General features: G+C 39.9%; 2 protein-coding genes across 2 annotated transcripts; both read right to left on the bottom strand.

The window, feature by feature from the left end:
* Positions 1 to 703: 703 nt before the first annotated feature.
* LOC113023875 (transcription factor AP-4-like) lies at positions 704 to 12,734 on the bottom strand. Its single transcript, XM_026170298.1, has 7 exons — positions 12,251 to 12,734; positions 10,150 to 10,315; positions 9,855 to 9,953; positions 6,950 to 7,120; positions 6,183 to 6,329; positions 5,821 to 5,985; positions 704 to 3,403 (listed from the first exon to the last, which is right to left on the bottom strand). The coding sequence occupies exons 1-7, from the start codon at positions 12,337 to 12,339 to the stop codon at positions 3,248 to 3,250; spliced, it is 993 nt and encodes a 330-aa protein (XP_026026083.1). The 5' UTR covers positions 12,340 to 12,734; the 3' UTR covers positions 704 to 3,247.
* A 3,375-nt stretch (positions 12,735 to 16,109) lies between these two features.
* mvb12a (multivesicular body subunit 12A) lies at positions 16,110 to 20,557 on the bottom strand. The gene is made up of 10 exons (XM_026170297.1): positions 20,439 to 20,557; positions 19,470 to 19,559; positions 18,333 to 18,416; positions 18,146 to 18,245; positions 17,931 to 18,060; positions 17,676 to 17,816; positions 17,380 to 17,492; positions 17,229 to 17,287; positions 17,078 to 17,128; positions 16,110 to 16,994 (listed from the first exon to the last, which is right to left on the bottom strand). The coding sequence occupies exons 2-10, from the start codon at positions 19,557 to 19,559 to the stop codon at positions 16,908 to 16,910; spliced, it is 855 nt and encodes a 284-aa protein (XP_026026082.1). The 5' UTR covers positions 20,439 to 20,557; the 3' UTR covers positions 16,110 to 16,907.
* Positions 20,558 to 21,626: the final 1,069 nt, after the last annotated feature.

The raw sequence follows: 21,626 nt of genomic DNA, 5'->3' as shown, positions 1-21,626 counted from the left end.
CTGTTCTTACATGACAAGAGTGGGATCCAGTGTGGTCTTCTGCTACTGTAGCCCATCTGCTTCTAGGTTCAATGTGTTGTATGATCAGAGATGCTCTTCTGCATACCCTGCTTCTAACAAGTGGCTTTTCAAGTTACTGCTCTTCAAAGCAGTCTGGCCATCTTCTGACATCAATGGGGCATTTCTGCACAGAGAACTGACACTCACTGGATTTTATCCTCTGTCAAACTATCCCCTGTAAACCCTGCAGATGGTTGTGTGGCAAAATCTCAGAAATACTGAAATACTCAGACGAGCCAATCTGCCACTAATAACCAACCCCTAAAAGTTGTGTCAAAATTAATATAATTCATTTTAACTTAAACATTCAGAAAAGCCACTCAGATTCACTGACTTCCTTCAAATAGACTACAAAGCTCTTGTACACTATGCATCTTTTAATGGTGCTATAAAGTTACTTTAATAGAATGACAAATACTACTGTCCTACTACAAATACGTAGCGGACTGCATTTAAATCTGTCAAAACAAATAGTACACTACAATATTTTATCATTTTTGCACGTTGTTGCAGTGCACATGTGTATGTGCCACATCTTCTATCACCAATTTGAACTCTGCGCAGCAGTAATAGTCACTCATTATCACCACCTGGTGGGCAGAAATGGTCGTATGTATGAATAAAAGCAACCAAACAGAGGGAGTGTAATAAAAAAGTACAAATTTTTATTTTTTCGTCTTTACAAAGGCCTGTTTACCCAAGGTTTTTCTTTTTTTTTTTATAAACAAAATATAACAGCTTCTCATCGACCTGGACTGATGCAGAACAAAAAACAAAACTTAAAATCACAATATAAAAGGCTTGTCACTTAAAAAATGAAAAGCAAGACAAATTAAAGATTTTGAACTGCGTCACAGCAAAGAGCGTATGGGGAGAAAAACAAAACAAAACAACCCTTCCTGAAAGCTGATTCAGGCATTAAAGAACAGCAAGTGCTTCATATCAAATATGTCAAATTCCACCAAAAAACAGCAGTGCTGCAACACAATGTACAGAAACATTTGGGCGTAAGAGTTTCTCTGACCAACAACAGCCCAGATTAAAATCAGGCTGTTGTCATATGTCAGAGCAACACCAAACCCTTTAACAAAGTTTCACAAACAAAATATGAAAAATACCCCACGTTTGGCATGAAAATGCTAGTCTAGTCTAACCTGATGCCTGGGAGTGACTAGTGTCCACACATCCTACACAAGACAGTGTCACTGAACGCATCAGTCATGTGTTCATGAAAAAAAAAAATAAAAAAAAAATAAAAATAAAGACCCTGCAAGAAATAAACAAAATGTCATAACAAAAGATTACTTCAGACGAGAGAAAATGCCGATTAGTAATATGCATTCCGTTGGCAACAGAACATACAAGAGATCAAAAGACAGATACAAATCCAAGAAAAGGGAATGTTTACAGCATCAAGTCAGCGTATCAAATTGAGTATGACAGGAGAGAGGCTTGTAGCAGGGGTTTCCAGTCAAATTCCCAAGAAATATGAACAAAGTAACATGAGGTGGACAGACTTGGTGCTTTTTTGAGACAGACAAATGGAGGGATTGTAGCTGGGTGTTGTATCAATTTTACATTTTACCAAACAGTGTTTTTGCCCTTTTTGTAGCCAATGTTGATGCCCTGAAAACTGACAATGATCTGATTTGTTTGCTCAGTTTTCCCCACCTAAAGCTGCTCATTTCTGCGTGTGAGCAACCCTGAAAACCCATCCCTGCTCTACACTCTGAGCATGTTCAAAGTGTGTAAATGACAAATATTTAACAAAAAAAAAACAAACAAAAAACAGGATCTGTAGGAAATGTGATTAACGGTTACATGAAGGGTTTTGGCCTCAGCTCACTGCTCATCAGCAGAGCACCAGGGTTATCAAAAGAGCACCTTGCAAGTAGAGACTACATTCTTTGACACAAGCTCATCAAGTTTCATACATATACTGTAGGCGCGTGACCACCTATTGACGGTGCATAGAGATCTTCACCTCATGTAGAAATGACACCAACAAATGTAATGAAGATGGAATTGCATAAATACCAAAAAACGTTAGTGCATAGTCACTGAAATTAATAAACCAGGACTAAAAGAGACTTAGATAGTCTTTGGAGGAACACCAGAAGCCTGCATGCAGTGCAAGCGTATGAATCATCCAAATCGCATCAGCTAAACTTCACATATTTTCATTTACAATTAAAAAAAAGAAGAAAAAAAAATCTGATTCAGTCAAATTGTCTGGGAGCGATCATAAATTAACACCAGACGTGAACGTTGGTTAATATTTTCGAGCGATAAACCAACATTTGATGGCGGCTGGTTCAAAACTGAAATCAGAATCTGTTTAAAAAATAAAAATAAAAATTTAAAAAAATCCCCTCAGGGACCCCGGTTCCCTGTAAAAACCTGATAAACCTCCAATTTGATAAATTCAATTTAAGAAATTGTTCACCTTCCGTATTCAGTAACGCTGACATAAAGTTAACAAAAACATAACCAAAAAGACGACCAAAGTAAATTGATCAAGAGCTTATTTTAAGGGCTTATTTAGACATTAAAAGCATTTTTTCTTTCAAGTAAAATCAGACAATTTCTTTAAGCGAGTATCCTCAAATTAAACTTGTAATTAGGTGAATTTCATTCCAAATTCTGGCATTTCGAAACTGCTTCAGCTGTAGTTTGAGTTTCAGAATTGAGAGCTGCTCGGTTATTGCGATCATACATTCAGCTCTCTGTTACACTGACTCCCATCAGTTTGAAGCACAAGTAATACTGCCGGTGTGCCAGTGACGATGGATTACTGCGACGCGTAAACACAAAATGAAGGGCGGACTGATGCTGATAGCTTTTTACACTAGAAGACCCTCAAGTTTCATAATAGTCACAGACCGGCTCTGCCATTGAAAGACAGCCTCGAGAGATCCCACAGTGTCTCCTCTGCACGCTGACCATCCTATGTTTTCAATATTAAGAGATTTTACAGTACAAGACTGACACAGAGCTTAACCATTGGATTTTAGGAGTTTGGATAATGCCAAAGACGACGTTTTTTTTTTCTCCTTTTTTTTTTCTGTCAAAAAGCAGTCAACCTCCTGGAGGGAATCTTACAGTGAAAAGGTATTTATGTGTGTGTGTGTGTGTGTGTGTGTGTGTGTGAGGGAGAGTAAAAGAGAGAGAGAGTTCATGGGATGGATCAATTCATTGAACTGTCCTCCCCCTCTGTGTCAGTGTCTGTGTCAGAGCAGGCGGTGTCCATGGCGATGTGGGCGGGGCTTACAATGACAGCTCTTCTCTGCTCCTCCTCAGCGCTGGCTCTCCTCTCCTGAGTGCGTTCGATATGCTGGATGGCCTGGGAAGGTAAGAAAGTATACTTTAAATATGAGGCAATAAACAGACTAACAAGCAAAAGCAGCTTTCCATACAAAGTACTCTCCAACTCTCCATTGCAGTAAAGACCCATGAAGATCAGGCTAGTTAGTCTGCTTGAACCTTTTGTTTTAACATGCAGAAAAGCATAGAGACCTGGGTCGTGCACTATGAATCAAGCTCAACAAACCCAGGCTCTCTTTCTATTATCTGGCTTCACTTAACCCAACATTGGCAATCAGGCTAATGCTTGTTTTATGGTAACACGCGTGTTTATTTTTGTAGGTTTTTGACTTTGCAGAGGGGTATGCAACCAGCACAAATGTGGTTGCATGCAGCCCTCCAATGACGCAACAGCATGTAGCTCGACAAGCATGACAGTATGTGTATGCTGACTGGTTGAGAAGTGGGCTGGAACAAGGAATGGAGCGATGGCCAAGTTCCTTCCAAACAGGATGTCAGAAGATGATAAAATGGAGCATGAGAAGCACAGATGGTGACCGCAGCGGACACTTTTCATTGTTTTCAAACAGTCGGTTTCACTTCAGCTCTTTGTATGTTCTGTGCTGCAGCTGGCAAGGACCAAGAACAAGCAAAAGCAGCCCACAGACTAAGGACTGACACCACTGTAACAGCATTACTACTCTTAGTGGTAATGCTATTGAACTGGTACTTTAACATAACTCCTATCAGATCATATATGATTTTGTCATTTATCATCTGTCTAGAACCCTCAAAATATAAACATAAAATATAATGAATTTATAATAATTAAACATGAGAAGGGAGCCAGAGATCAACAGACGGATTGGTGTACCGGTCCGTTGTGGTGAAGAGAGAGCTCAGAGTAAAAGCGAAGCTCTCAATTTACCGGTCGATCTACGTCCCTACCCTCACCTGTGGCCACGAGCTGTGGGTAGTGACCGAAAGAACGAGATCGCGGATACAAGTGGCGGAAATGAGCTTCCTCCGAAGGGTGGCTGGCCTCTCCCTTAGAGATAGGGTGAGAAGTTCAGCCATCTGGGAGGGGCTCAGAGTAGAGCCGCTGCTCCTCCACATTGAAAGGAGCCAGCTGAGGTGGTTTGGGCATCTGACAAGGATGCCCCCTGGGCGCCTCCTGGGCACGGTGTTCCGGGCATGTCCCACCGGGAGGAGGCCCCGGGGCAGACCCAGGACATGCTGGAGAGATTATATCTCTCGACTGGCCTGGGAACGCCTTTGTGTTCCCCCGGACAAGCTGGAGGAGGTGGCTGGGGAGAGGGAGGTCTGGGCTTCTCTGCTTAGGCTGCTGCCCCCGCGACCCGGCCTCGGATATAGTGGAAAAAGATGGATGGATGGATAAACAATACACTGTAAATTAAGTCCATGTACACTGCATCCAATATTTTAAAAATTTCAAACCTCTGCACTGAACAGATGTTGCGGGCTTTTTAAGACAAGTTATTGTGCAGTGACATTAGTTTGAGTTCCAAATCACTGAGTGATCTGAAACTGAATTTGAGGATTTGGGATTAGGAATCGAAAGTAATGGCTCAGAGGATTTTTTGACGACCTGGGACTGAATGCATAACAATCAGCTTGTTAGTAATTACTTTGATCATTTAATCATTAAACCACTTTCATGTTTTAGATAAGATAACTGATAACTTACGACAATTGTGTGCATGTTTCAGGGTGCTAGTCTTACATAACTTGACAGCAGCAGATGAACTATGAGCTAAAAAGGAGAAAACTTTGCTTTTCTTTGTCTGAATGTGACACAAATTAGTTTAGTGTTTTCATGTTTTTTCCTTTCCAGGGCAACAATCGCTGTCAGCATGGACTCTAGTGAAGTGAGTTCTGCCTCACACATGCACACGCATGTGTGAGGCAGAGCTACACCACCGTTCACATCTAAGCTCAGAGGCAGAGAATTCTCTTCTGGACAGGAAATAGCCAAAATGCATGTCAGATTAATGTCTCAATTAGTAATGATGGTGTCAGATAAAATGTAAAATAACAATAACGTCAGATTTTACTGACACACCGGTCTTTAATAGTTTTGCCTCAGGGTCAGTAATACTTGGTGTTTCGGCACCCATCCCTACCGCAGACCAGTTGTTTGTAACACTGCCCCCTGGTGACAGTAAACTATAATATGTAGACACAGGTCTTCAAACCTGTCTGTAGGACCACTGCAGAAACATTATTTGAGCCGAGGAAAATGCTTGTTTCGGTTGCCTTGGAGTCTACTCAAATAACATCGAGCACCACACAGACGTTTTTCAGGGCTGCTGAACACACATTGAACGTGTCAGACACCCAAAACCTGCCTAGTAAATACTGCAGTGTGAAAATGTAAAGTAATGCAATGTCAATGCCTAATCAGCAAGGATCCTCTAAAGTGAAAAAAGTTCAAACCTGCACAATGGTGTCCAGGTTCTGTCTAGAGGTGGACACCGTGCTGGTGTGGGCTGATGGGCTCATGGTGACCACTGTGACGTGATGGTGGGGGTGCTGGGTTAGTGTTGGAGCTGGGACTATCACCGTGGGGTGGTGGGTGGGGGCAGGGGGAGAAGCCAACACCTAGAGGAACACACAAAATATTTATAAAACAGACATCAAAGTGTGTTTTCCATTCCATAAATACATATGCCCACATCACAGCTGAGCTCCATACAATATTGGCCACTTCAGAGGCTGTTGGAGCAATCTGCCGCCTCTTCCAGTTCAGAAACAGTAGCACAGGTACACATTAAGTTTTGAGCATGTTTGTTTCTAACCTGTGGACTGTGTGTCTGTCTGTCCACAGCGTGGATCTGGTGTAGCCGTAGCAGGGTCTGGCTCTGGATGAGTGCATGCTCCTCTTCCACCTGCTGGGTGATCACCTTCAGACGCTCTGGGTGCAGCTGAGTGTCCAGAGAGCGCACCTACACAATGCACACAATTACATCAACCAAAGATAGACTGACAATTTTAAGAGCAACAGAAAATATATCCCAGCATTCTTGTCAAATAAATACTCTAATGGGAAACTTCATCTTAACACTGTAATATCAACACAGTGTTTCCACTGGAAACATAATGACTGTCTGAAAAAGAAAAAAGTGTCCAAGACACATAACTGCCATGTATTCCTCTGATGTTTACCTTCCACTTAAACAACGTAATTAAAGTCTTGTTTGTCTTCTGCACCTGTCCCACCTCCTTTGTCTCAACCTGCTCTTCAGGTCGATCCAGGATGTGAGCTTATGAGGAACCGGCTCGAGTACCGGAAAATCTGTCAGCCCCACAAGCTGAAGATTTTATAATATGATATCACGACCAGTAGTTGAGACTATTTTGTAGCCTGAAGGTGTAAACGAACTTATTTGTATAGCCTGGGTAAATTAACAGTCCTATTTTTGTACCTTTTCTTTCGAATCAAACGTTCTCTCTTATTTGTAATGACAGCAAGAAAGTGAAATGTCTTTTAAATACACATAATAACACGGAAGGAAAAGGATATTTCTTTTCCACCTTCACTTCCAACTCCCTGCTTTAACCTCACCTGATCCTCCAGCTGCATGCGAGCCGAGCGCTCCTTGTCCAGTTGCTGCCGCAGCTCTAACATCTCCCTCCTCAGCTCTTCAACCTTCTCCTCCTCCAACATGTCTGGAGACCCAATCCCTTCATCCTTCTCCTCTGCTCGCCTCCTTTTAGGCGATGAGCCACTTAACTCCTGTAACGACAAGGAAACCACATTCGGTTAAATGTGAAACAACACGATTGGTGTAATTTTCTTCTCCATTTAAAACAACACATGGTGCCTATGCTGACCTGAACAAAGAGGCAGTGTGAACCAATGGGAAGGTAAAAAAATGACTTCAGTAAACATACATTTAAATGTGCAAAAAACTAATTCAAGCTAAGTTTGGCTACAACTGTAACTCCATGAAGCTAAACAGGAAGTTACAATTTGTCTGTAATGACAAAGGTGTAAGATGAAAAACTTAACAACTGACTATAGGTAAGAATCACAGACCAACTCGGTATTGGTGTAATCTGCTGCTCACAATAATTGAAGTGATTCTGCAACACTCAAAAAGCTGAATTTCTGTGTTGTCAGTGTGCATCTGTATTTATAAAATGAAATGTTTTGTTTTTATTTATTAGCTCTCAGGTTAGCTTCCTCTCACTGAGCGTTTTCAAGTAGGTTAACTTTTTCCACCCGCTTTATTTGCCAATCTTCACTTCAGGAGTCATCAAATAGTGACTCGAGTAACTGAAATTGGTGGAGGGACTCAATTAAGACTGCCTCCCATCTCTATTACTAACACTATATCTAATACACTGTCTGCTTACACTACTGTCTAATACCTTTGAAGAAAATGACCAGTCTGTGTTGTGCAATCAATGATGGTCAAAGTTATTGTCAATAGCTCTCCAGTCAAAGCAACATTTAGCTCATTTCCCCTTTCATGCATTAAATTAATATCTCTAATCAGAATCAAAATGACCCGATTCTGCCTCACTATAGTTTAATGTTGCATCTCTTCACGTTTGCAACCGACGCAACTGGATGTGCACGAGCAACTACAACCAACTGGTTGTGTGAGTTAAATCTACTGATCCATCAAACAAAGGGAGGAGATTTCCGACCACTGGGCTAATCTTTAAATTACAACATAATGTGACTGCACTTGCAGAGACACTCGTTTTCCCCTTAACTTAGCTGTTTCTGTTGGGTGAAAAATTTGTGTGTGGAGGGTACAATAAAATATTGAACCATCAAATATTGAGATTTAACATAGCTGTCAGCCTACTTCCGTTAACAAGTTAACCCTTTAAGACCTACCATAGAACCAAGTCCGCAGAGCGTATAGTATATTTTTACATGCTGTGGAGCCATTTTTTGGAGCATTTCAAGTTGCTATACATCAATACAACCATTTTAGCCCAAATTTTAATAATTTGTCTGCATTAAGTGCATAGTAATTACATAAATTGCAAAAAAGTGCAATAAACTACAAAAAAATTTAAAATCGTTTTTGTTTTTTAACATATATTTCTAGTTAGAGAAATTTAAGAGGCTTATCCCTCAAAACTGTAAATACAAAAAAGTTGCACAAACTAGTTTCCCACCAAAGGAAATTTATTTTAAGTGTCTTCATAGTTTTATTTTTGAGATACACCAATTTTCATATACTGCAGGAAAAATGAAAAAATATATTATAGTGCAAATTTGCAAAATAACAGCATATGCATCAAAATAAAATATTTCCAGCAGTGCAATATGAGTCCTCAGCATCCCAGAAACGACACAGAAAGTCATAAAGTCAAACATAACTTTTAAAAACACAAGTATAGGCTCATAAGGCCACGATGGTAAAAAACTACATTTCCGCAAAATGACGTCACTTCCGGTTTCGGGCAGGACATGGAAGACAAGTGACAGTTCACGCTGATGGACGTAGGAAGTGTTACAAACAGCTGATTGGATCGGCAAAGCGTGTTTCTGGAATATTATGTTTTTGTTGCTGCAAGTGCTTTTTATGCAGTTTTTGCAAAGCTATATGTGGAAGGAAACTGTGACCTAGGACAAGCTGATGGCATAAGATGTAAGTACAACTCCTCCGGTTTCATATGCAAAAAAAAAGTATTGCGCTAGCTTACGTGGTTGCAGTGCTACCGGGATTTAAAAATAGTTACGCAAAATAGAGCGTGTCCACTCCGACCGGCTTTAAAGGGTTAAAGCAAAGCTAGATCATTCATTTGCTGTATGTCAGTATTGTAAAGATTCCCAGTGTGTGTGTGTGTGTGTGTGTGTGTGTGTGTGTGTGTGTGTGTGTGTGTGTGTGAGCCCGCCAGTGCTACCCCTCAGCCTCGTAATAATTACACCTATAGTATCATTTTCAAAATTCTACATTTCCTTGTTCTCAAGTTATGGCATTCACCAGACTTATGTGTCCATGCTGCCCGGCAGGAGGACAATTCCCCATCAGCCTTTTACGTCTGAGGGGTAAAAACGGTATCGGCTCTTGTGGACACACAATTTTGCCATTGTTGAATAAACAACTATTATTTTTAATCAGGCCAATGGTCACACAGAGCTCACACACTATCAGAGCTCCTCCTTAACAGAAAAACAATGCATGTTTTTGACTGATGGTCTACTGAAAAAAATATGTCTTATATATTCTCTAAATTCTGTTGTACATGTCAGTGATCTGGATCAATTCTACATTCAAGTCTCCTCCTGGGGAGGAACCTGAGCTGAAGACAAAACCATAAGGATTGTTTTGGCCCCAAAAACACACCATTAGTACTCATGTAAGATAATATATATTCTGTATAACAGATCAGTATCTCATCTGTGTGACACTGACATGAATTCAACCCCATTTTATACTTAAGAACATTTTATGTAAAAAAAAAGAAAAAAAGAAAAGAAAAACAGGGAGACATGCTGTTACCTGGATGAAGCGCTTGAGCTGATTGTTCTGTGCCAGAAGCTGCGTCTTTTCCTGCTCCAAGGTGAAGATATAGTCTGCTGTCTGCTGCAGGATGGCCGCCTGAAAGTGGGGAAAAAAACAAAAGCTGAACTCTAGAGCAGATGTGATATTAGTGCAAAAACAGGCACAAATTAACTTTATTCCCTCCTTTGCGCATTTGTGCCGAGTCACTTTGTATTCTTGCTGTGCCCACATTTGGTTAATTGAACAACACTGTGCACGCGTGTGTGTGTCAATGTGTGCACGTTTGGAGCACCTTGCTGAGTTTCTCCCCGTCGGTGTGCGGCAGGAGTGTCTTCAGGGACTGGAATCCTGCGTTGATGCTCTGCATACGCCGGCGCTCGTTGCTATTAGCGATTTCCCTGCGAATTCGCCTCTCTTGGTCCTGAGCAGTCTCTGGACTGAGGGGGATGTTGGCCAGGCTGAAGGAGAGAGGTCAAATGAAGAAGATGATCATGACTGTGTCGTGAAGTCACCAAGAAAGCGTAAGTTCCCCTTTCAAACATAATTAAGGTTAGCATTAGATCTGAGCAAATATGTATTCTGGGTTAAAATGACACACTGGGACAATAAAGTCTGTAACTAGCTGCAATCTGAAACCTTTTACCTGGAACTTTACAGGGCATTCATCTGAACTCGTTGCCCCTTAAAGCACTTGTAGAGCATGAGTATGAATATCATGGTAACAAAACCTTCTGACATATTTACTCAGAGGGAAAAATAAGTGAACCATTCAAGTCAGACTTCCGCAGCAAACCTGAAGAACCAGATCTGTGATGTTTTACTAGGCCTAAAGGTCAGACCGAACACACGGCTCACATAGTTGTAAACATGTCTGTCCTACAAAAAATGAAAGAGTAGGCAGGCATGTGCCAATCAAATTGTAAAGCTTGCAGCTTAACAACATTTAGTGAACATTAACTGTGATATTAACATATAATCAGTAATCTTTCTCTATTACTTAGATTTATACATATTTAAAATATCGTATTAGATCCGGAGGGTCTAGTTCTAGAGTGAAATATGCAAATTATGCATTATTTACTTTCACTTTTATAAATTTAGACACGAGGAAGACATCTTTGGTTAGGTAAATATCCTAAAACGTTAATTTTTAGATAAAAACTGTCTTTTTGCCTGCCATTTCTTTCCTTGGTGTTAGGAAAAACTATTCGCGGAAATTCTGTACCATATCTAGACCAATGTTTAAGCACACAAAGACTTTTCTTTGGCTACAAAAAAAGTGAACGATTGACTAAAGAATAACAGATTAACAACCAAAACTGTGAATATCAAAGGCAAAAAAATAATTATCTAAACAAAAAGATCTGTTTCTACACATTCAGTTTCATATTAACGTTTGACACAAATTATAGGGGTGTTTACGTCGACTCGGGAAGAAACACCGCATTTCTCCCACAGACTTGAACGCGCCGGGGTTTGTAGCTCAGACATAAAACCAGCTGTTGTCTGCTGACGCTGCCGGGAGCTGCGGGCCTGCGGCACGGCCGCCGGGGGGCGCGTCTGCACGGTAGCAGCCCTGAAACGTGACTCCACTCCGCCACAGGCCCCCCTGGCGTCATAGAGAACAATGCTTTCCCCATTTAGCATGAAGCTAGAACTTAAGTTATCGATCCAACATTAACCGATAAACACTCATAACTGTCGCACCACACAACAAACGACGTATTTTAGCTAAACGACTCGGGAAATACGAGTTATGAGACGCCTGTGTGTATTTCATACGGCTGGAAGATGTGCGCAGTAAGAGCTAACTAGTTAGCCACGCTAAGCTAATTTTAGCACAAGACGCAACGACGACTACGCCGCGGATCAGTATTTTAACACGCATTTTTTATCCCCGGACACGATTTTACACCACATACTTCATCATAGCTACACATAGATGACACACACGAGCGATTTAGTTAATATGGCCAGTTTTTTTGGGCAACGGTGACGTTACAAACGTGATTTGTTGTGTAGCAGCAAAGCGGCGGGTTAACTACCACGTGCTCTAGACGGCAATGTATCGATTTCACCTCACTGATTTACATATTCCTGAGCCAGGCGGTTACAAACATGCTTTATTATAAGTTATTACAAACAATTCAGCCAGCGTATTTAAAAGCAAGGGGGTGAAATGTTACATATATCCTCGTCTCTAACAACATCAACTGGCACAAGCACTGGCTGCTAATTTCCACAACCACGCTCCTGCTGCCAAGACATGGCAGCGAAGCTAACAGCATGCTACATGAAGGCTGACTGCAGCGCACACACATACACGCGCTACACGAAAGGTTATTTATTCACGCAGTTCGGTAACAACACCGATGGTTTGCATTTTTGCGCACCTGCAGAGACCTCCAATAACATCCTTCTCCGATTTCTTGAACTGTTGTAAGGACTGTATCTTCTCTGTCGGCATCATGAAATATTCCATGCTTTCAAAGCCACCTTCAGTCCGTGTTTGCTGTTTTCTTCTCCCTCCCCTGCGCTCCTTGTTAAAATAAATAGCTGTTCGGTTGGTTTTTGTTTCTCCCTCGCAGAACTCCCACTGTACTTGCCAATAGCTTACATCTAAAAAGCCGCTTTCAATTCGGTTTGACTGAAGAAAAGCGTTAGAAAAATAACAATTCAAGCTGTGTTGCTTTCCCCAGCTGATGGGGCTACCTCCAGTGTGTGTGTGTGTGTGTGTGTGTGGCTTCTTGCCTCCGCCTACTACGTGTGTGTGTGCAGCTGATCTATGTGAGGCGGGAAACAGCTGGTTGGAATCAGACCTCGTTTTCCGGAAAGCAGAACAAACAGACCAGCAAGAATCTGACTGCAGTGCTGCAAATCTACGAGCAGTGAGCAAAATACCGACTATATAATTTGAACTACGCCAAACTATAACCTGGGAATCAGCAGGGTTAAAGGTAAATTTAAACTGCAGCGGTTTGCGTCTTGCTTTTCCAAGTGCAGCGACTGACTGTCCAGTGTTGGTATACTGCCAATATCACATAAAAATCAACTACTGACATCTTGATTGTGATAAAAGTTTAAGTAATATTGTAAATAAATGGCATCACCAAGCTTATGGACAAACCGTCCTACAGTTCATTTCATTTTTGTCATAGTTAACAAAGGACCAACATGAAAATGTGTTGGACAAAAAAAGTCAGTCACCATCGTAAAATTTAACAAAAGAAAAGAAAAAAAACCCCAAAGCAACACAAGTTTAAAAAACAAACAAACTACTGGAGACAGAAATAAAACAAAAAAGTAATACAGAGATGAACAGGATTACAATTTAAATGACCATAATGACCATTACAAGACTAAATCCAGAGAAATGCTCACGTGTAGCTCAATTACAGACATATTACACAAACAGAGGTACACTTAAACACTTAAGTAGCTTATTTGTGCAGTGGTATTGTGTAGTAATTGTGTAGTTTTTGTCTACAAGGGCATCCAAAAATCTGCCAAATAAAATATTCAGAATTACCTGCTGTAGAAACTGCTTATGAACAAGGGAACAGTTGGAAGTAGCTTTCAATGTAAAAATGTTCATTATGAAAAGTGTCCATCTAATCATATTATATTACATTCATTGCTGCTGTTCAGGATACTTATAACCTTTTCTTTCACCTGCACCCTATAATGATCACTTCAGAGGATCATCTGTCCCCATAATGCAATTTGTCTGTGAAATAATAAATAACCAAAGTTTTAAAACCAATATTACTATTGGTAATATCTACTAAAAATGTTTGCAGCAGAGTAGGAAGCTTAGCAGCAGAAAAAACTAATTTCTTCAGTCCCATTGCCACAAGTGTATAAAATCAAGCACCTTCTATACAGTCTGCCTATACTAGGGCTGCTCGATTATGGCAAAAATGATAATCACGATTATTTTCACTGAAATTGAGATCACGATTATTTGACGATATTTATTTAACCCTTTAAGACCTACTATAGAACCAAGTCCACCAGAGCTTATATTTTTTTTTTTACATGCTGTAGTGCCATTTGTGGGAGCATTTCAAGTTGCTATACATCAATACAACTGTTATAGCCCATATTTTAATAATATGTATGCATTAAGTGCATAGTAATTACATAAATTGCAAAAAAGTGCAATAAACTACAAAAAAAAATTGAAAATCGCTTTTGTTTTGTTTACATATATTTCTACTTGGAGAAATTTAAGAGGCTTATCCCTCAAAACTTTAAATACCACAAAGTTGCAAAAAATAGTTTCCCACCACAGGAAATTTATTTTGAGTGTCTTCATAGTTTTATTTTGGAGATACAGCAATTTTTATATACTGCAGGAAAAACAAAAAACAATCCTATGATGCAAATTTGCAAAGAAAACAGCATGTGCATCATTTCACTGTGGGAAGTGTTACGAACAGCTGATAGGAACGGCAAAGCGTGTTTCTGGAATATTATGTTTTTGTTCCTGCAAGCGCTTTTTATGCAATTTTTGCAAAGCTGTATGTGGAAGGAAACCGTGACCGAGGACAAGCTGATGGCATCAGATGTAAGTACAACTCCTCCGGTTTCATATGCAAAACAAATTATTGCGCTAGCTTACACGGTTCAGGTTCTACAGGGATTTAAAAATAGTTACGCAAAACGGAGCATGCTGCTCTGACCGGCTTTAAAGGGTTAACAATGACTTTAAAAAAATAATATAAAATAGTGTGCAACACCACTGAAGTTTTTTTTTTTAAACTCTCTTTTCAACCAACGGCAGTCACTCTCCAAATAACTTCTGCTTAGCTTTCCGAGCTTCCCTCGGGTCCTCTTAATCAGCGGTCTCCAACCTTTTTTGCGCCACGGACCGGTTTATGCCCGACAATATTTTCACGGACCGGCCTTTAAGGTGTCGCGGATAAATGAAGGAGGGGCTAATAATCGGCTCAGTCATTTTTAATGATCGTTGAAAGCCCAGATCGTAATCGTGATTAAAATTCGATTAATTGAGCAGCCCTAGCCTATACAAATATTTGTGAAACAATGGGTGGTTCTAGAGCACTCAGTGCATTCAGGTTTACTACAGTAACTGTTGTAACAAGCCAGTGTGTGACATTTCTTCCTTCCTAGATATTCCACAGTGAGCTGTATGTGGTATTAATGCAAAGTGGAAGCGTTGAGGAACCACAGCAACTCAGCCATGAAGTGGTAGACCACGTAACCTTAAAGAACAGAGTGACTGAATGTCGGGGTGCATAGTGCATTAAAATGACCAACACTCTGCTGACTTAATAAAGCCAAACTTTCAAACTGCCTCTGGCATTAACTTCAGCACAAAAACTGTATGCCAGGAGCTTCATGGCATGACTGAGCAGTATATATATATATATATATATATATATATATATATATATATATATATATATATATATATATATATATATATTTCCTTGTGCATTTGTTTTTAAAAAAATATTTTAAATGGCTCCCAAATAGGAAGTATTTTCACTTAACAGCTAAGAAATAAATTTTTCAATTTGTCACCTTGAATACAAAGGACACAAAGGGAAAAGTAAAAGGAAACATTACAGCTTAATAAAATCCTTTTATGCAGACTGATAATAATTTATTATAAAAGGAAGCTCCTCAGCATAAAAAACTCCGGTTTAGGACAGCAGGTGGCAGTATTAAGCTGGAAAGTCACCCAACCAGAAAATCTGGTTCTTTGTTTTCTTTACATGAAAAGTGGAAAATAACCATTCATTCATTCTCTTCAGCTGGCGGCTATCACAGCTGTTATAGGGTAAGAGGTGGAGTGGACGGGCTGCCAGTCTATCGCAGGGTTAACACATAGAGAAAGACAACCATCCACACTCACACCTAAGGGAAATGTATTACCATCAATTAACCTAACGCCACTAATTGTCTTTGGATTGTGGGAGGAAGCCAGAGGACTTGGAGAGAACCCACACAAAGATGGGGAGAACATGCAAACGCCACACAGAAAGGCACCGACCAGATGGTGGAGACTTCTTGCTGTGAGGTAACACTGCTAACCACCACAACACCGTCAACATAATAAATTCCTAATAGCTTCACTGCTGCTGTAATGAAACCATAGTATGTCATCTAGAACAACACGATATCAGCAGGCCTTTTCACAAGCCTTGAAGCTTAACCGGTCACATGTGCCTCTGGACAGTTTTTTGTTTTTGTAAGTTATAGTATTTAAAGCAACACACATGCTTTATTGTTCTCAGGTTTTTATTTTCCCCATGTAGCACATGTTAAAGAGATAGTAAAACGACATTATACACTGATGAAATATTTGGTCTTAAAAAAACAAACAAAAAAAGTGATGAGCTCTCCTTATTACCACAAATCTTTAAGTAACTAATATACAGAGAAAGTGTTTCAAAAATGATCCAATTTACTATATTCACCTTTAAATAACATATTTATATTTATGTACACATTTTTTTTGAAATAATAAAAAAAATGATAGTATTCTTCATATAAGAAATGCACCATAGTCTATATTGAGATATATTAGTGTATCTAATGAGTCATCATTTGTAGGAAAATGTATTCACTAAGGCCACTTAGTACAATTCTTCAAAAATATCTAACGGTAAACTGTATTGGACACCACACAACAGAGCAAATGAAGGTGCACCTTCGTATGTTGGCACAGACGTTTTCTAAATTTGGAAATTAAGCGTGTTAAAGAAAAGAATGAACTTAAGCCATATGTTCACAACATCTTTAACCAGAAAGGAGCCGTTATACTTTTAAAGGCACTTACATTTAGGACCTTGCTAAAATAGGCCTTGTCTTTGGCAGATAGAAACTTTAAACGCTTGAAAATGGAAATCTGGATCAAGACTTAAATAGGGGTCTCCGGAGTAGACCTTTTAAAGCCTGAAAATATAAACCTAACTGTAGGGATGATTATCCTTTACTTGTAGCATGATTGGCAAATGCCCTCTGGAGAGAACAGAATAACAGAACATTTTATTTTGTAACTTTGACAAAGTGTAAGCATCACTGAGTTGACGGGATCCCTGCCATCTGTACTGATGGTCTGATCCTCTTGGCAGCATTTTCCTCCACGGAGAAAGTGTAGTTATACTGGGGAAAAAAAATAATCAAAAAACAATGTGGCAATATTCTCAATTTATATACCCAATAAAAAGTATCAGATGAGAACTTACCTCATTTTCAATGTCTTGGAGAGATTTTATGGGAATATTCAAATCCGAGTTCTAAGACAAAAATAGTCAAAGAGAATTGGGATGACAAAGGAAAGTCAGCGGTATTTGGCATTGGAATCCATCCCTTGAATACTGAAAACTTGTAACATACCGTCTCATTTGCCTGGGTTTCAAATTTTGGGTGGAGGCTGAAAGGAACTCCATCTAGAGCTGCAGAGAATAAGAGTATGCCTAGGTGAGTGGGTCTCTGCGGTGAGAAGCGTAAATAAGAAGCCCTTTGTGTGACGAGAGACCCGTGGTACCTGTAATTCCATGGATGCTTCCATCAGCAGGTTTGTCTAACTCATCCTTTGTTTGAAGAGTGTGGCGTCTGTGACTAAGTCTGCTGGGTGGCAATTGAGGAGGAGGAGGGTTGCTGCAGAAATAAATAAGATAAACAAATAAGATGTCGACCACAAGAGTAAAACGCCTCCAAGATAATACACTTTGCTGTAATAATGTCACATCGCTATAATTTTTAACTATATACACTTCTAATAAGAGACATGTGACATTTTGATAATAACATCTCCATTTTAAATATACATAGGCATTGTACCTAGGTCTGAGGGGTAGAGGAGGAGACTGCTGCTCTAAGGAAAGTTGGCGGATGTCCAGGCTGACACTGCGGGGCTTGGCTTGAGGCGTGGGTTTAGAAAAGTAACCTTTTCTGTACCACAGCACATAGCCGTGGATGTCTCTGAAGAAAAAGTGCATGTAATGACAAATTATATGCAACATAATATTCATAAAAGTTCATGAAAATGCTTTGATAAAACAGGCCCAAGACAAAAGTCCATGTATCTGAATGTACCCCACAAATGTGTAATGCTGCAACATCATTTTGCTTTTGGCTGTCAGCTTGATATCCAACACAGCTGTTTCCACACTGCCCACTGGGACGATGCGTACGCACACACGTTTTTTCTTGGAAACTGTGGCCTCTGGACAAACAATCACACGGTAGGTCAGAAGTGAATGAATATGATGCATTCTGCTAAATAAGTATGAATGTGTGTGTGTGCTCACTTGGCTCAAGATGTTCAGCTATAAAGCAGTAACCATGAGGAAGTGAGTCCTTATCAGAAATAATCCGGATGTCAGACACTACCATACCACCTGCTGAGTCCTGCATTTATGGAAAATTTAGAAAAATAAATGATGTATTGTGGTAATATAAAGGTAATACATGCATAAGTTCGCATTTTTTGTTCACCTTGCTATAACAGAGGTAATATCCAGACTTCATCCCAAAGGTGCGTGTAAAATTTGCTGATGCTCCATCTTCTGTGAGGCTGATCTGCAGAAAAAGGGAGATGCAGTGAGACAGCTGTGGCATCACAAACACATTTGATTTATTCCAAAATAAGCAAGTAGCATGAAAATTTGAGTCAGCTTGAGTCAGTCAGTTTAAAAGTTGGGATTTTGGATTCAACAGAAAAGAATCATTGCACATTTGTTTAACTGTTCTCCTTCAGAGTTGATATTTGGCATGCGGACTGAAGCAGATGAGGATCGAACTACCACCTTCCGATTAGTCGGTGACCTGCTCTGTCTCCTAAACTACAGCCACCCCAGATAGGATGTGTCACCAAAAAGCTTGTGGTTGTCACAGTGACTTGTAATTTATACTTAACACGCTGACTTGTTTTGTTGCAGCGACCGTCTGGTTACCCAGAAGTTGAGTGTGCAACACCTTTGCACAGGTCACCTGGTGGAGGCAACCTGTTTCAGTACAATTGTGATCAGACTGGGACTAAATGCAATCAGACAGATTAGTGAAGGTTTGGAAGTAAATCCCATCTAATTTGTAACAATCAATCTGAGTCAAGTCTGTGCAACTCAGCACAACTGCAATGTGTCTCTTTAGAACAGGGGACTCAACTCAACTGGCTTGTATTTTGGTTATATTCCTATAGAAAAACAAGGGCAGTGAGCATCTGCAGCAACCACATCACTATTTCAGGAGGAATTTCTGTTTAAAATCAAAAAGATTCTGGCTGGACTCTAAACGCAAGTAGTTCAAGTGAATTTCTGTGTATATCGACAGCAACGGATTTGTAATCCTAGCTGATTCACCACGAATAATTGTTGAATGCAATCAATGGATTGCACGTATTGCTGGAGCTTATCAATTTCCCACCAACTGCTAGCAATTTCCAGCAACTACTTGCACCCAATAAGGGGATGCAAATTTTTCCCAAGAGACTGGAGGTCACCAAGCAGTTGCTAACTAGTCTCTAGGTGATTGCGACCCTAGAACAAGGACAAGAGATTTTATTGTAATTCTCCTGCAAACTTTGTGGTTGGAGTTAAGTAAAATGAAATATCTATAATCTATCTCTGTTCTTACAAGGGTGAAATCTTTGGGGCAAGTGCCAGAGTTGGAGGCCCAGGCCACAGCGGTCACTGGCCGGACATTCCCACGTTCCATCAAAGACATCTGAGGAAGACCCAAACAAAAGTTTTAATAAATATGGAAGGTAAACAAGGTACAAATGCTTTACTGGTTGGTCTTAACATAAATTATGTCTTCTTATTGCCCAAGGATGTTTTTGGATTGTCATTCTAATACAAACTTTCTCAAAGCTTATCTGTTTTTTTCAATTTCAATGCGTGTACAATAACATGTTCCCTCGGAGACTGAGGCATTGTCACACCCAAATCGTTTAGTTCATGTGACTCCTAAATGGGAACTCAATTAGGTCGAAATTACCTTTAGATGAACTCTTACACTGAATAGTGTCATTCTCTGCCCTAATATATATGGATGACAGCCTGAATAGGATCGTTCCCTATTCAGGCTGTCGTCCATATATATTACCATATATGTCACAATGTAACAGAAAGACAAACAAGCATATAAAGCTCAGATTTTAAATGAAGATGAAAAAAAATCTCAGCAATTCATGATTTCACCATTGATTTTTTTTGTAATAACTTCTATTTACTCGATCAAACTTCCTGACATAGTGCTTGCTATTGTTATAACTTGAGCTCTATTATGGTAAGCGGCTGAGGAAATCGACACCAGCCAGATGAAGGTATCTTAAAACAGCTGCTAAACTTCCCTATCCACAATTTTAAACACACGTCATCACACTTCTGCCTTTCGTAACACGTGTTTATTGTTACATTTATTAATAACAACACCTGAAATTATTAAATTAAAGACAAGTACCGTGTAACATCCCTGTCAAGACTAGCTTATGTGGCATTAGCGATTGTTCCGATGACAAAACTTCACCGCTTCTTTGTTAAATAAGCCAAATATTCACCGCTTCGTGAGCTCATTCGTGTAATTATAAAAATACACACTTACTCTGTATATGTATTAACTTTTGGCTCTCCGAGGTGAAAGAAAAACTTCTTAGTATCAACGGAAATTTTCCTGGACGTCCTCGTAGGAGCAGGAAGTACTCTGACTCCGTCCCGACTCCAACTCCCGTCATCCTCCGAGGCATGACGTCAGCTTTATAAAACAAACTCCCTTCTGAACGCTAGATGGCAGCAGTTACGTCAGAATACGGCTCAGATTTTCAAAGCTTCCATTGAACTTGCTGCTTCAAAAAAGTGTTAGAATTAACAATAGAAAAAACACATTGCCTCATTTATTAATCTCTCTGCCTAACAGAACATAGATGTTTATTTTTTGTGCTACAATCCACTATCTCTGCACAAGCAAGAATTAATAAATCAATGAATGAAGGAAAACACTGCATGCGGGTGACATTTTCCTTCACATACAGTCTACAGAATACTTCCTAACGTTGCACTATTCTATCCTTTCTTATTTGTTGTAAATGAAATTATTCAACAATTTAATGAAAGGAAAACACATGTCTGCCCTTTTTAGATGCTTTTAGTAGCGAGTAAGAAGCTAAAACTGTGAATAATAATGAAATGAAAATATAAATATAATGAAACTACCAGACAGTCCTCGTAATCCTAATGTGTGTGTTTGTGTCGGTTTGTGTGTGTGTATGAAAACCAGAAAAAAGACCCTTGATTGCAAGCATCAACCAGAGGGGCTTAGGTCCCTGTTGGCATGGCAACATGCAGAATGGATGGCAGTATGCGTGTGTGTTTGTGTGCGTGCATGCAAGAGCGGGGGTGGGTTGAGCAGGTGGACTGTGGACGAGGAAGGAAGTCAGTGCTTATCCAGTGCACTTAGCTTTATTGGTTGATTGGCCAGTTAATTAGTAGGTAATTAATGAGAAGGAGCCAGCTGTAATCTGCTGAGAGTAAAACAAGGGGTAGATGAGGTAAACTGCATGTCTGTGTGTGTCCCATGGACACATTTGCATATCCGCTTGCAGGGGGTGCATGCAGTCACCTGCGTGAGAGTTCATAAATAAATATGAAAATGATGGACTGAGTATGAGCGTCACTCTGTCGCTTACTCTCGAGGGATTCAATCGTCTTTTCAGCAGTTCAGCCTGAAATGCATGAAGTCTCTGTCACATTTATTTCAGTGTTAAACACACACTCACAACCAAAACACTGGAAG

This window comes from Astatotilapia calliptera, chromosome 6 (assembly GCF_900246225.1).
Source record: "Astatotilapia calliptera chromosome 6, fAstCal1.2, whole genome shotgun sequence".
Taxonomy (NCBI): domain Eukaryota; kingdom Metazoa; phylum Chordata; class Actinopteri; order Cichliformes; family Cichlidae; genus Astatotilapia; species Astatotilapia calliptera.
This window is presented reverse-complemented; position numbering and strand designations above follow the sequence as displayed.

Bases quoted from the DNA above. Each gene is read 5' to 3' on its own strand.
- mvb12a (XM_026170297.1), bottom strand. From the start codon at position 19,559: ATGTCTTTGATGGAACGTGGGAATGTCCGGCCAGTGACCGCTGTGGCC. The intron at 18,246-18,332 runs GTGAACAAAAAA...CCATAAATGCAG, and splicing joins ATTACCTCTGTTATAGCAAG to GACTCAGCAGGTGGTATGGT. The intron at 16,995-17,077 runs GTAAGTTCTCAT...TTTTTTCCCCAG, and splicing joins TCCAAGACATTGAAAATGAG to TATAACTACACTTTCTCCGT.
- LOC113023875 (XM_026170298.1), bottom strand. From the start codon at position 12,339: ATGGAATATTTCATGATGCCGACAGAGAAGATACAGTCCTTACAACAG. The intron at 9,954-10,149 runs GTGCTCCAAACG...CCCCACTTTCAG, and splicing joins ACGGGGAGAAACTCAGCAAG to GCGGCCATCCTGCAGCAGAC. The intron at 6,330-6,949 runs GTGAGGTTAAAG...TGCATTGTGTAG, and splicing joins GCATGCAGCTGGAGGATCAG to GTGCGCTCTCTGGACACTCA.